This window comes from Penicillium canariense, assembly GCF_028826845.1.
Source record: "Penicillium canariense strain IBT 26290 chromosome Unknown utg000004l_segment0_segment0, whole genome shotgun sequence".
NCBI lineage: Eukaryota > Fungi > Ascomycota > Eurotiomycetes > Eurotiales > Aspergillaceae > Penicillium > Penicillium canariense.
In genome coordinates, this window is record NW_026622731.1 from 1039407 (window position 1) to 1054161 (window position 14755).

The 14755-nt window shown below is 50.3% G+C and overlaps 6 protein-coding genes across 6 annotated transcripts; 2 read left to right on the forward strand and 4 right to left on the reverse strand.

The window, feature by feature from the left end:
• Window positions 1-974: 974 nt before the first annotated feature.
• N7482_006718 (uncharacterized protein) lies at window positions 975-1380 on the reverse strand (the record flags this gene model as incomplete). The annotated part of the gene is made up of 2 exons (XM_056688843.1): window positions 975-1139; window positions 1255-1380. The coding sequence occupies 2 exons, from the start codon at window positions 1378-1380 to the stop codon at window positions 975-977; spliced, it is 291 nt and encodes a 96-aa protein (XP_056541272.1).
• An 823-nt stretch (window positions 1381-2203) lies between these two features.
• Window positions 2204-2563, reverse strand: N7482_006719 (uncharacterized protein; the record flags this gene model as incomplete). The annotated part of the gene is made up of 2 exons (XM_056688844.1): window positions 2204-2447; window positions 2553-2563. 2 exons carry the CDS (start codon window positions 2561-2563, stop codon window positions 2204-2206), a joined length of 255 nt encoding a protein of 84 aa, XP_056541273.1.
• Window positions 2564-3455: 892 nt separating this feature from the next.
• Window positions 3456-7895, reverse strand: N7482_006720 (uncharacterized protein; the record flags this gene model as incomplete). Its single annotated transcript, XM_056688845.1, has 2 exons — window positions 3456-7282; window positions 7331-7895. The coding sequence occupies 2 exons, from the start codon at window positions 7893-7895 to the stop codon at window positions 3456-3458; spliced, it is 4392 nt and encodes a 1463-aa protein (XP_056541274.1).
• A 1120-nt stretch (window positions 7896-9015) lies between these two features.
• N7482_006721 (uncharacterized protein) lies at window positions 9016-10157 on the forward strand (the record flags this gene model as incomplete). Its single annotated transcript, XM_056688846.1, has 2 exons — window positions 9016-9091; window positions 9190-10157. The coding sequence occupies 2 exons, from the start codon at window positions 9016-9018 to the stop codon at window positions 10155-10157; spliced, it is 1044 nt and encodes a 347-aa protein (XP_056541275.1).
• Window positions 10158-10490: 333 nt separating this feature from the next.
• N7482_006722 (FAD dependent oxidoreductase) lies at window positions 10491-10775 on the forward strand (the record flags this gene model as incomplete). The annotated part of the gene is made up of 1 exon (XM_056688847.1): window positions 10491-10775. The coding sequence occupies one exon, from the start codon at window positions 10491-10493 to the stop codon at window positions 10773-10775; it is 285 nt and encodes a 94-aa protein (XP_056541276.1).
• Window positions 10776-14212: 3437 nt separating this feature from the next.
• On the reverse strand, window positions 14213-14572 carry N7482_006723 (transposase; the record flags this gene model as incomplete). The annotated part of the gene is made up of 1 exon (XM_056688848.1): window positions 14213-14572. One exon carries the CDS (start codon window positions 14570-14572, stop codon window positions 14213-14215), a length of 360 nt encoding a protein of 119 aa, XP_056541277.1.
• Window positions 14573-14755: the final 183 nt, after the last annotated feature.

The window sequence follows — 14755 nt, forward strand, 5'->3', positions numbered from 1 at the left end:
GCGCCTAGCGCGGAGAAGCGAGGTCCAACGGGAGGGGGCATGGACGCCTGACGTAGATCAATCGCCCCTTATTTTCTGGGTTGAGTCCAGCTGTCAACGCCCTATACTCCGTTGACCGTTGACACTAGCCATTCTCGATGAGCATGGTGGGCGGAGGATGGATTACATACTCTAGTACTCCGCACTGGTGTCTGGAATACATCCGTCGGATTTAGTCTCTTTCATAGATTTAAAGGAAACTAAGGACTCGCTACTCGCTCCACTGAATCTCGAATCTCGTGCTACTGTATACTCGATCGATCGATGCCGATGGGGATGGGTCCCCGGCACGATCGTCGTACGCTTGACACGGAGCTTAGCTAAGGATGGCCACCGCATCAAGGTAACTTGGGTTAGTTAACCTCAACGTGCGTGAACTACTCCGTAACTCTTCCGTAGTTACGCCAGACAGGACGTGCAGCTTACGAACGGTGAGACACTATGCGGGGTGCAGCCACGGGGCACGCACTACGATAGGCAATGTCGTGGGCGCTCGTCCCAATTAGGGACGTGCATGTCGCACACCAGTTCGTTGGTTTTTTTGTCCTGAAACACGGCGCTCTCAAGCTGCATGGGCCACTGGGCGATCGCCCCATTTGATTTTACTGTCTCTGTTGCTATACTCCGTACTTCTGGGTGCTCTCCTTGGAAGCATGCGTGATAGCGGTGTTCTACTGCATCCAAATTAATTATTGAGGAGAGGAGAATTTCATTTGCATTGCTTTCCCTTTGCATGAGCGTCTGCGTATTATATGGGTTCCCGGCTCCGAGTGGAGCCCTCTTCGTCAAACCGAATGAAATAATATAAGTGCAACCCCCGAAACATAGGTTTTCTCTCTTCCCCTTACTTCATGCCTGCAACCTCCCGTCAGAACGGCTGTTAAAAACCCTTTGCTTTATCCGGGAACTACTGTTGATCCGGCTCATCCACCGGCTCAGCAGTCAGACTCAGGCTCGGGCTTAAGCTCCGGGCTCTCGTCCTTCTTGCTTGCCTGTGCAGGCTGCATCATGCTCTCCATGCGCTGTTTGAGACGATGATAGCGGGTCTTGGCCGCAACGGGAGTGATGCCAAGCGAAGAGGACACCTCTTCCCAGTTGACCTGGAGGTTTGTTAGTGGAAGTTGCAGCCCCAGATTAGATTCCTGATGCAAGAGGGCACGTGTTCCCGTAACAGAGCATTTGCGGCTTAGCACCAGGAGGAAGGGGGGCGCTTACCGATCCTCCACCATTATTGCGAAGGCATGCCCACAGGAGCATGAGGTTCGTATCATGTGGGCTGGCTTGGGCCTTGGGCACAGCCTTTTTCGGCTGGCCCTTTCCTTTGGCAACACGGCTAGGCATGCTGAGGGGATTTCTAATATAAGTAAGAGACATGTTAGCGAAGTACGGTCAGCATAGAATTCGCACCAGGTATAACGTGCAAGGAGTTTGGGAAAGAGCTGATCGGAGCTAGGGAGCTCGTTTGAGCTGCAGGCTGTAGAGGGTATTGTGCCGGAGATATGTAAAGTGAAGACAGGAGAAGTCCATGCAAAAGCGCGCCAGAGGGTAGGAGACAACGGAGACAGGCCCCTGACAGGCTGATGTCTCTCCAGTTAAGAACAATATGACTTCTTTCACGGAAAAGGCGAAGTAACGCTGCATCAAGCGTATCACATACCTGGTTACTATCGTTTGCTGGGTTCTTAGAGTATCCGAAAGGTGCGGCAGAGGATGATGTATGTTGTAAAGAGTAAATGAAAGTTCGGAAGAACAAAGGTGCGTGGAAAAAATAGAGCGTAGAGGAACTCGTTGATGGCGATGAACTATCAGGCTTGAGTTTTGGAGGTTGACTGAGGTGTCGTGTGAACAGATGTGACCGGCAACAACTCCTACTGTTTTATCCCAGAAAATGAGGCAGCGGTCTCTCTGTGAGATGTGGTACTCTAGAATGCCTTTGGATGCAGGATCCCCTCTTTGTTTTCAAGAAAAGTCTCTAGACAGACCCGAAAAAACATATACGAATATTACTAGAAATCCTAGGAGGTAGTGACGGAGAATGACTAGAGTATTATTGCACCTCGGAAACCTCGCGTAGCAGATTAATATCACAAGCCCAAGTTCTTCAAGTGAAGACCAAAGTTTCAAACCTGACAACGTCACAATTATTTCGACTCGATGAAACTGCTCAATACTCTTTCAGGGATAACGGGGTATTCATCTTCATGAAGTCGATCGGTTGCCACATGCGATTGTCTTCGGAAGCCATCTTCAGCTCCATCTGGTCCTCGTCGGTGGGCTTATCCTTGATCTTCGGCAAGTCTGCCTGCTCTTGGGCTTCTCGTCCCAAGCCTTGCTCTGCCTGCAATTCAACCTCCATCGAGCCCTTCTGGCTCTTGATGAGTCTTGTCAGGTCCTGGAATCGCCACTTCCTGTTCTAAGAAGGATTTCTAGTTTGGCAGCCACAGCGCAGTCATTGTACCGGAATTATGAGCATCATGTTAGCATGGCGCATCTACCTTGGAGAGCATAGGAACCTTGTTTCCATCTTTCAACGCGAGGTGAAGCCAGGAGTGCACCTTCTGCTCAAGGCTGGACCTGGATCACCTTCTTAGGCTTGGTCTTGGCCTTGGCCAACTTGTTCTTGGATGCTTCCTTCGAAGGAGTGACGTGCTATTTCTTGTGACAGAGCTCGAAAGCCAGTATGGCAGAGTACATTCGAGAAAGTTTGCAGTCAATGTGATAAGAAAATATAGTGCGTCGCCACAAAGTGGTGCGTGCGGCGAAGGGCTAAAGGAGGGAGCGGAGACAGGGTAAGGAAGCGGGAAAAAGTCAGAGATTCACACGCAGGGATAGGTTTGCCCCCACCGGCAGGATCAACAGCCAGGGAAGGTGGCAGATTAATCTCAAAGACGGTTCTCTGAAGAGTACTAGAGGCAAAGTAAGCAACTCTTCAAACAAGATAGCTAAGTTCCATTCGATCTCCGTAGTTATCTATCCATGCTGCTTAAGCACAGAATACCTGGTACATCGCCACTAGGTCACCGTGCTTAATGGGTGTGGACTTCCATAGAAAATTACTTCTCTTCTTCCACCTTGAATTAGATCTCATCGGAGTCGGAGCTGGAGGTGGTGGTCCAGAGTTGGTTTACTCAGTAACCCTTGTTACAAATCTATACTAAATGAAGCTATACCAGAATAAGCGGAAGGCGGTCGAGTGAGTAACTGAGAAGGGATTGTTATTTGATACAATTAGTAAGAATAAGTTCAAACTGACGTGAGCTAGCAAGTGATGCTCAAGCCAGGAAATGTTAACGAAAGTGAGAAAATAAGAGGGACCCTAGATACATGGTGTAGAAGCATTCTTGTATAATGAAATCCTGCGGCTAGCGATCACAAAACCAATTCGAAGCAAGCGCGTGATGATATCAGTTGCGATCTCAGACGTTGCTCTTGGGGGCCTTAACCTTTGGGACACGCACCCACCAGTACAGCGCACACGCCGCAAATATATTGAAGACGATGTAGACCCACATAATGCCAAAGTTTCGCCACACGTCTGAGTAATGGGATGAGACAGAAGCAAGGTACACGTTCGTGTCGCTAATGGGGCAGTAGCTGCAATCTGAGGTCGCGCGTTCATCTTGAATATAGCCTCCCATGGTGGATTGGTATGTTGTCATGTAGTCGCCGCAGGTACCATTGAGCGGGTCAAAGTGCAGGTATTCATTTGTCGCGCATGAGACTTTTGTGTTGGAGATGCCGACAGCGAGCATACCGCTGACAAGGTACGTGAATGGCGAAACCCGGTACAGGAAGATCCAGAACCCCGGAAACTGGTTGGGTGTAGCCAGAACACCGCAGAACAGCAGGCAGAGCATGAAGAGCAAGTTGCCCGTATTACCAGCATTCTCAGCACTCTCAAAAGCTGCGATCATAAAGTGTGCAAAGGTGGATGAGAAGAGGAGGAAGGCCCAGATGAAGAGCCACATTTGCGCGCCGCGGAGCGCGACAGCGTCAGTAGGCTCAGCATTGCGGTACAAGCCCACTGGGTAGTACCAGCACAGGAACATCAGGACAGACATGAGCGAGTTCCAAGGAAGTTCAACAATAATGTTAGATATGATGAAAGCTTTCCAAGTGTAAGCTTTGGATGGACGTTCGCGAGCCTCGTACAAATTGCGCTGAGCAACAAAATGTGGCATGATTTGCTGAATGAGTTGACCAAACAGAGTTAACAACATAAAGATAGCAAACATCTGATTCTGAAGCCCCTGAATCGTGTTGGGCGTACGAAATAGAGAGAAGCCAACGAAAAGAGCTGAGCTAACACACAGTAAGGCCTTGGAATAGATGTATGTGGGAGAGCGCCAGATTTGCTGGAACACTCGGAGCTGGACTTCGCGGACCTGTTCAGAGAAGGGAGCGGCGAATTCGCGGTAGCTGGCCTTATCCTCGTGGTTCTGGTCCGAGTTGGCGCGGGTAAGGTCAACTTGTTGAGAGCGTTCTTGTTTCAGTTCGGCGAGATGCTCTTGGATACGAGCATACTCAGGGGATTTGCGCCATGTGTCAAACCAGTCGATCTCAGTATGGGATCCGGGAGCGGCACCAATGACATCGAGCATCCATTCGGCAGGATTAGCGTCGGGAGGGCACGGGGGGCCACCATTGCGGACGAAATAGTCAATAAGGATGTGTGAGTTTTCACCAACTTCACCAAAGTACACAGTGCGACCCCCAGCCTGAAGGAATAGGAGACGATCAAAGCGCTGGAACAACATTGCAGAAGGTTGATGGATAGTGCACAGAATAGCCTGTCCGTTCTTCTTCAGTTTGTCGAGAAGATCGAGGATAGCCCACGATGTCTGAGAATCAAGCCCAGAGGTAGGTTCATCTAAGAAGAGAAGTAGAGCTGGCCTGGCTGCAAGCTCCACACCGATGGTAAGACGCTTGCGTTGCTCAACATTGAGGCCTTCCCCAGGTACCCCAATAATGGCATCAGCATACTCAGTCATGTCGAGGAGTTTGATGACTTCGGAGACATAGTCAATCTTCTCTTGCCGAGGAACATGAGCGGGCTGGCGTAGAAGGGCAGAGAAGGTTAGGGCCTCGCGAACTGTGGAGGTGTTCAAGTGCAAATCTTGTTGTTGAGCGTAGCCGGTCTTGCGCTGGAAGGACTCATCCCGAGGCTTGCCATCAACAAGTATCTCTCCCGTGATAACCCCCATAGTGGTACGAGTAGCCAGGACATCCAATAGCGTGGTTTTTCCGGCACCAGAGACGCCCATAAGCGCGGTCAAGGTACCCGGCTTGACCCACCCATCAATGTGATCGAGAATTCTGCGATTCTCTTTTCCAATCTTGATATCATAGCAAACATCTTTCCACTGGACAATAGCAGTCTGACGTTCGATGATGGCAAGGTTATCTGATTGGGTCTTCTTCTCCACAGCAGCGCTGCGGTCACTACCGCCTTCGACATCCTTCAATGACTTGCCCTTCTTCAGGGCTTTATGTCCGCGACGGAAGACTAGAATCTCGCCCTTCGACTTCTTTTCGGTGACTATCTCGGTAGCAGCCAGATAAACCAACATGAGGATGAACATGAAGGCAAATATAATGCCGATGTTCCTCCACTTGTGCGAGGCGGAATAGCCATAAGATGACTCAATGTAGTTGTCGCCATTAACATAGGGCTGCCCTGGTACAGATCCGACTGTGGAGCAAACATGGTTGCTCGAGCTGAGACCCGCGTAGCCAGGACCTGACGGGACGTAGTTGACACAGATGAACTCGCGATTGTGGAACTCATTGACCATCAGAGACTCAAAGCCATAGTTGATAGGGTTGATACGGGAAATCCAGCGGGCCCATCCTAACATGTACTGTTTTGGGATGGCAAAACCACTGTACATGCTTAGAGACAGAATCATAATAGCAGCAAATGGCAGGGCTTGAACAAGAGTTCTTGTCAGCGATGCAATAGACCGGAAGAACATGGACATGGTTAGAGTCAGGATGAAGGAAGTGAACACGAAGAAGAAGAAAGCGCCAGGTTCTCGCCTCAGGTTTGTCATGAAGTAGAGAATCAAGTTGTAAGTGATGGCATTAAGGACCTTGTAGGGCAAATCCATCAGCATTGATGCGAATGCTTCAGCAGATGGGTGGTAAAGGGCATATCGAGAGTGTTTCTCCACAATCCCTCGTTGAGCATAAAGTGTGAGCATTTCAAGGCCACAACCGAAAGCATTCATAAGAACAGAAAAAAATAGGAGGGCACTGCGCTGAAAGAAGCTGTTGGTGTCAGGCTGAAGGTTGTAAAAGATACTGGCGATGACGAGAGCCATGATTGAATTTCCAATTAACGAAGAGATTGTGACACTGGGATCGCCTTTCAATCGTTTATATCCGCGCCATAAGCATAACTCAATCTGCTGAAAGTATGAAAGAGTGTAGGGTGACGATACACGCTGGACCTTGGCTTGCTGATCTCTGCGGGATTGCTTGAACTTATCCAGGTATTCACCACCGAGAACGAACTTTGCGTTGTAAAGCTCAATGTCTCGTAGAAGCTGCACTCGCTCTGCCGAGGCCTTCCACCTTGCGGTGAATTCATCGGGCGTCCGAGGAACGTGGCTTTCATAACCTGGCCGCACGACCCGTTCGAGTGGGCTGGTCATGGAGGTAAGGAAATCAGCATCTGTTTGGCGATCAGGGCAGATGAAACCCATATCAACGAAGTACTTCTTCGCCGCGGCTGTGCGACCAAAGAAAATCTGGCGACCCTCGTACAGAACCAGGACTTTATCAAATTGATCGTAGGCAGCCTGGGGAGCCTGGTAAAGCGAAACGCAGGCAGTAGCGCCATTGATATCCGTCTGCATGCGAAGAGTCTTGCAGAATTCGATAGCATTAGCACTGTCGAGACCACGAGTTGAGTTATCCCAACATTGCAGCGGAGCCATGCTTAGACAGGCTTCGGCAATACTGACACGCTTGCGCTCTCCACCAGAGACACCGCGGATGAAGTCGTTTCCCACGATAGTATTCTTCGTGTGGGAGATACCGAACATGGCCATGATGACGTCTCGCATATGTGTGGCGTACTGGTTCACTGTTGCTCCTCCGGGAAGGTATCGGGGTGCTCGGGCCCAGGCAGCGAAGAAGAGGGTGTCCCCCACCGTGAGCTTGGGGAAATGGACGTCGACCTCAGCAGTATAGATGGCTTCTCCCCTGAACGCGCTGGCCATTTGCTTTGCGCTCACACCTAATGATGATTAGCAGGAAGCCATCTCGTGGAGGACGACTGGCGTACCTTGGTAATTGAGGTCTGAGTTCTTGTCGACGTAAAAGCCGTATGTCTCTCCAGCGATGGTCTTCAAGAAAGTCGTGCATCCTGAGCCTGGTGGTCCAAGGACGACAAGCATCTCTCCAGCCTCCACCAATCCATCCAAGTTCTGCAGAATATCGATCTTGCGCTGACGTCGACCTATGAGCCTCCTTACAAGACTGACGGCCTCTAGCCAAACATTGCCCACGCTCTTCTGGAAATCGGTATCCGAGCCGAACCCGTGCACATTCAGGTTCATGAAGGCCACTCCCAGGGTCCTGGGTGAATGTGCCTGGCTGTCTTCGGTGCACATCCGGAGCATGGCCTTGCACCACACTCGGGCATTGAAGTGGTCACCATTGGGGTCTAGAGTCGACCCAGGCTCCGCAGCAAAGGGATTCTGTGCTGGGATCGATTGATTGCTCTGCCTCGTGAACTGTTTGGCCAGCTTCTGGACCTCTGCTTCCTTCACCTCTAGGCTGGGGATGCTATCCGCGGCACTTTCGAGCTCTCGGTCGCCGTTAGGCCCGAACTTGCCCGCCGCGCTCATCTTTGCGGGCGTACCTGTCCGATATCGCCAATACGCGTCAATCAGAAAGTATGGACTGTACAAGTAAAGAAGGTAGGACTGAAGCTGGAAGGGTAGAACGTGGGTCGTCGGGGTGTGGTATCACTGACGACTGCCAGGAGCAGAGGACAGCACAGGGGAGTTTGCTTTGTTAGATAAAGCTGCATGTTGCTTACAGCGTGGCTTTAGGTTTCCTGCGCTCTCAATCCTTGCTCACTGAAGCTGTTTTTCTTTGACAACCCGTTTTTGGTTAGTGTCATTGCCTAACCTTGCTGCATTTAACCCGGGCAGCTGCACAGGCGGGCAGCGGCTATTTCGGGCTATAATTAAATGATAATGATATAAATGAAAAAAGAAATAAGAAGGTCGGCGAAGTACTCAGTACGGAATCTACTCATCCCTGCATTTTACACTGGGCAGCTGCATAGGCGGGATTTGGCTGTTTTGGGTTAGAAGGTCGGCGGAGTACTCAGTATGGCGAGTCATGTTCCCCAAGTTTTAACACCAAGACCCACCCACTACACCGCCCATATTCATCTTCTACCGCCTATCTTTTTAATCTAGCTACAAACCACGCTAATATTCATATGGACTATACTGATGAGACGCAGCGAATCCTAGTGAGTACTACGCAGATTGCTATGCAGAACATGTAGATGAAGCACCTAGAGCATATCTCAGAGATTATGTCTAATATAATTGACGCAATCATTGACTCAAATGGATAGTATACACCATATTAGTATATGTAACGAGCTATATGCGTGATAGTCATCAATATTGTGGAGGTTTCTGACCGGCAGAATATTATATAATGAATGGGGTGTGGGGCAAGGCGGTGTTAAAGCTTGTGGAACATCACTGTATGGCGGGGCCCGGACCCCTAATCAATGTACACCAATCGCCAGCCGTCTGTACAAAGGCGACTGCACCTCCTTTCACACCCCCAAGTGCCGCTAGCGAGCGGATAGTTTGTCTTGCCCGACGCCGTCTCCTGCTTTTCCAGTCCATTTCCGCACCGAGTATTCATCGCAATAAGGAACCCTAGATTCCATTTGTGCGCATCTGAAATTCAGCCCAGTCGACCTTAGTCGAAGCAGCAATGGTGAACCTCCAGGCCGTCCAGGCGCACAATGCGACTCTCAAATCCCTAACTTCAGGTCTCGTCGCGGTATTTGGTAAGTTCATTCTGCCCAACATGCCACCCGCTACAATGAAGCAATTGCTGCAAGATCTCCTCTCTTCAACGCCTCACATCTCACTAATCCCCTCCCAGTCGGCGGCACTTCGGGCATCGCCCTCTCAACCGCCCTCGCCCTCACCCGTCACACCCACTCCCCCAAGATCTACCTCATCGGCCGCAGCCAGTCCGCCGCTGATGCTGCCATCGCCTCCATGAAATCTATCAACTCCTCCGCCCAGCCAACCTTTCTCCAAACCGACATATCCCTTCTCAAAAATGTCGACAGCGTCTGCGCCGAGATTGCGGCAAGAGAGAAAAAAGTGAATCTGCTTTTCATGACCCCCGGATACCTGACGGTGAAAGGCCGGGACGAGACGGCCGAAGGTCTGGACCGCAAATTCGTGCTGCATTATTACGCGCGGATGCGGTTCATCACCAACCTGCTTCCCCTCTTGAACGCAGCCGCGCAAGAATCCTCTGTCCACGGCAACGCCAGACTATCCCGCGTCGTGTCTGTCCTAGACCCGATGGTTTCCGTCCGCGGTGGCGGCCCCGGTACGCTCGACTTCTCGGACCTCAGTCTGAAGCACACCTTTAGCCTCAAGAAATGCGGCTGGCACGCCAGCCTGATGGGTAATTTCTTCTTGGAGAGCGCGGCCCAGCAAAACCCGCATACCTCCTTCCTCCACGCGTACCCCTCTGGCGTGGCCACGGGCGTGTTGCGTGAACTGCCGGCTGGACGCGTGCTGTCGGCCGTGCTGATGCCGCTGTTAAGACCATTCTTGGTTCCCCTTGAGGAGAGTGGAGAGAGGCATTTGTTTGCGGCGACGAGTGGGAGATATCCTCCGAAAGCTGAGGGAGAGGACATGGAAGGGGATGTCGCAATTGGCAGCGATGGGACAAAGGGAAGTGGGTGTTACTGGGTGAGTTGGGACGGTGAGGTGTTTCCGCCAAACGAGAAAATGGAGAGAACGAGGGGGCAGAGCGCGGCAGAGAAGGTGGCGCAGCACACAGAGGAGGTGTTTAAGCAGGTTTGCGAAGAGGGCAAGACATACCCGTGAAATGTCATCGAGGGACAAAGTCTCAGCTTCAGCTGGTCGAGATGAGATTGCACCGTGGTCAGTTCCTGGGATAATACAGATTACCAGTGCAGCTTGTTCAGCAAGCAGCATGTATGATATCACTCTCTGGGCTAAGGCGGCGGATTTGGGGTGGCCATGCCTAGATCTTCTCTTAGTATGCTAATGGTAGTGTTTAATTCTAAGTATGGGATCCAAGTAGCGGTTCTCACGATGTACAACTACACTCCGGTCATCGCAAACATCCCGACACTTGAATAATTCCGATACTGCGGTCTGGATTTCGTGCAATTCTTTACGAATAGCTTCCTGACGATGGCCCACAGGAATGCCAGCGCACTCTACTCCAAAGCCCAAGCCGAGTTGTCTTCATCCTCGAGTCTTCTCCTCAAGTCCGAGGTCCCGTACGCGGATCGGGGCGAAAACGAAGGCATCAGACTCATTGTTCGCACCCCGAAAGGCAACAAGCTGATTCTGGCAAAGAATCCCGGAAGGGCAGGACGAATTCGTCCTCAGATGGACGGACGAGGCCAGACCGATGCATTGTCAGAAGCATCACGGCACAAAGGGTCTACACCCTCCACGACCGGAAAGCCCTGAGTTTGAGGACCATCGCGCAGGCCACATCCCCTCGATGACCAGCCAGCACTACAAGGTGATGGTGTATCGCCATAACACCATCCATGCCGAATACTGTGTTGAATACATGTGGGATAATCGGAATCCCCCATGAGAGCTTTTGGCCGAAGTACAGAGCAGAGAAAGCACCTCGAGGAACGTATTGTTCAAGAATCATGGCCATCAGAATGCCCTGACCCCTCCTGTACTCACATTGCTATCGCAGAACAGGACGACCGTCAACACCTTCATGGTCGCCACCGTTACCACAGAAGCATTTGCGTGCGGTTCGAGAAGGTTGTAAAAATGGCTATTTTCTATGCTGAACGGGGAGTCTGTTTCAGGACAAGAATCAGCAGATGCAGCCGAAACGCCGCCGCAAGCAATGCAAGAATCCTTCTTCACTATCGCCTAGCGTACGAAAAAATGGAAGATTACTTTCTGGCAACCTCCCGCATTGCCATCAAAGTCAATATTGTCGGTCCCAGCTGCTGAGAAGCACGAGAATCAATAATGCCTGCAAGGTTTGGCTTGGCAAGCGGTCAATTGCTGCCAGCGCATGAGTATGATCGATGTAAGCCAGAGCAGTGATGCTGCTCGGTTGACTTCACTTGACCGTCCCGAATTGACGGATGACACGTCTTCTCAAACCCTTCTACAATTAACTCTATTCTGATGCGGTTCCCACTGATCCAAGAATTCTAGCGACAGCGCCCCTCTTCTTGTACCAAGCAGTTGCGGAATCTGGGCAGCCGAGTGCATGTAACCCCACGAGTACGTGGGAAGCAACTGTTCTACTGAGAAACCCACCGGCAACTCTTCACTCTAAAACTCCTTCGCAGGGTTTACCCTTAGGAGGAAGAGCTTCCCAAAGTGTCACTGTACCCGAGACGGACAGTATACAAATTCAACACGCACCGCCGTCTTCGACTTCTCTCAGCGAGAGGCCGGCACAAGGCTCGACAGGTCATGAATCAAAGCTAACGGCGGAGCTGAACCTCGCCATGCAAAGACTTCCGCCATGCGTATCACCAAGAGCAAAATAGGAGGGACTGTAGAGCCAAAAGGACCTATGACAAGAGCGAAAGCTAGGGAGCAAGCCGCCAAGGCTTGTCGTGGGCCTATGGACAGGTCCCGACATCCTATGAAGGGGCCGGTTAAATAAAACAGGAAGAATTTTTTAGTGTTAGTTAACGTAATTCCCGGTCGATCCGAACACCCGGTCGTTCCGAACACCCACCCCCATTAGGAAATTTTGAATATTAATATCTTAACTAAAACACATGAATTTGACCTTAATCTAGCGGTTTTTACAATAATTAACCTTATGTCCGACCTGCCCGCACCCACTACACTTCGGTGGAGCTTTTCTGATTGGCTGAGCTGGTTGAATAGCCTCATCGCCCTGCGGCTGCACTACTACTAGAGTGTCTTTAATTGGCTGATTCAGCTGCTGAACTAGCTGTAGGCCCTCTTCGACTGTGAGGCCTCCTTCGTGCACTATCTGTCGATTTGACCGTGTGCGTTTTTGGCGTATTTTCTGATTCGCTGTGTGTAGAACGCTGTTTTCCTGCGCTAATAGCGCGGCCCCATGAAGCGATATACAAGCGCCTTTGATAATCTGATCTAGCACGGTTTTTGATGGGCTCAGAGGGCTGTTTGACCGATATCTTAATAGATCCTTCAATATCGAAGCTGATTTTTGTAATTGGACGATGGTTCTAGGTGTTTTTGGGCTGAATTGGCTATAGCTAGTGGTTAGCCTACTATTTGGTGGCGATGGCGTTCGGAGTGAGATATTGAGCTTCGAAAGTACTCGATCTGCGTCGACCGGAACAAGACCAGTAGCAGCGAAGCTATTTTGAATAATATAAGGTTGAAAGGCCTCCCTCCGTACGCGCCCGGGCGTACTCTGCGAGGAAATCGAATTTATCGATATAGTTATATAACGCCCGAGCTAGATCGCTTACGTAGCGACCGTATGTACGTTTTAATATAGCAAAACACCTAACATCAAGCGGTTGTAAAAGATGCGAAGAGTGCGGAGGCATATAAAGAGGTATAATATGATTTTGTGTGCAGATCTCGTCGAATTGAGGTATAAGATGGCTACCGTGGCTATCAAGAATCAAGAGTCGATATTTCCCCTTCGTACGTGTCGTCGTCGCTGGAATGAATAGCTTCTGTAGCCACCGAAGGCCAATTTTATCGGTAGTCCAACCGTTTAGCGAGACCTCGATACGCCAATCTTTTGGAAGATGAAGCTTTTCATCGAACCACGACGCTATAAAGTTTTTGCCTTTAAATATTACGCACAGTGGTAGCGAATAGCCACTAGCGCTCACTGCTTCGACCGTAGTGACCTATTTACGATTGCCCGGTTGTAAAATCGATCGCCGACCGTAATATTCCGCCCTTATAATGACCTTTTGTGTAGCTATAATCCCTATAGCGAAGCCGGTCTCGTCAAAGTTATAGATATCCTCCGGTTGGATACCGTTCGCGTCGATAATATCTTGTACGGTCGTAAACTAAGCTCGTAGTGAGATAGGGTCTTCGTTTTGGGCTCTTTGATAGTCGTAGCGCCTAGAGAAGGCTGAACGAAGCTCAGGGCGTCTTTAGACGAAGGTTGATGACCAGTTCTTGCCTACCGTAGGCGGAGGGTCTTTACCACGCGCAGCTAATAGAATATTAGCCATTTTACGCACAGTAGATGGCCTAGGCGCTGCACCACGCGTATCCATGGAGATTATCCACTCAGTAAGCGAATCCTCTTCGTATTAGGTCAATTTATGACCAGATAGGCGCTTGTCGACGCGTAAGGGCTGGCCGTGGTAACGGTCGTGTAGTGTAGTGAGTGGTATTTCGTATAGCTTCGCCGCCGCGCGAAGAGAGGTGATGCGGCTATTTTTAATATCCTCTAGGGCTAATAAGATCTTGCCCTCTTGAGGGGCCAAGTTCTGTGCAGATCTAGAGCGAATTGGTGGCATGGTAGGTGGTTGAATTGGGTAGGTGGTTTAGAAGACGCGTTTTTTGAAGGGGTGTTCGGAACGACCGGGTGTTCGGATCGACCGGGAATTACGTTACATAAATGATTTTTACATAAGGCAGTTGTTTGGGTCCGATTCAGCTCCCGCACTAAAGACGGACCAAAAATTGGTCCGGACTTTTGGTCCGTCTCAGCTGGGTGCCCTACATAATGCCTGTCAGTATGGCGCTCTAGAACTGTAACAAAGCTGCTAAAAAGCCGCTAGGAGGCAGTTACCTCTACGCTAAAAAGAGATAAGAATCCGGCCAACCGCCGGTATCCGTGCCTTCGCCCACCCACACCGCTTCGCTAGTGGGTGCGCCCGGTGTTACCGTCATCCCTGTTTTACCGTCACATTTTGATGAAAACCATCGATATTTCAACACATTAGCTAATTATCAATAAAAAAAAACTCTCCCTGTCGCGTCGCAGCCTCCTCAGCCTCAGCTGCCTTACGAATAGCTTCCTCAGGCCTCTGTGTGGGTTTGTAGCCATAGACCTTTTCGAACTGTCTGGCTAGCTTCCTCTCCTCCACAGCCATATCTTTCGCCTTCCTAGCCTGAATTGATCGATTTGCATCATTAACTTTCAATACACCTGACTGGCTAAGCGGCTTAACCTGTCGCCTAGTCAATTGACGTCGTAGGGGTGCCTGCGCGGCTCTGATTCGCTGGATTGTATCCTGGGTTATATGAAGCTCTTCAAGCTTCTCTCGCTGGTGGTCGAAGATCTTGGTGATATCTCGCTGCATCTTTGGCAATAACGTATCAAGATATTTGGTTATCTTTGTCTGGTTCTTTAGGAGTGCTTTAATTGATTTTGGTGGGGTAATTTCAACACTGGACGACGAGAGGGCGGTTGGTGGTGGTGGTGATGGTGTATGGAAACCATGCGACCGAAGATTAGACTGAAGCTTAGGGATTTCTATCTGATT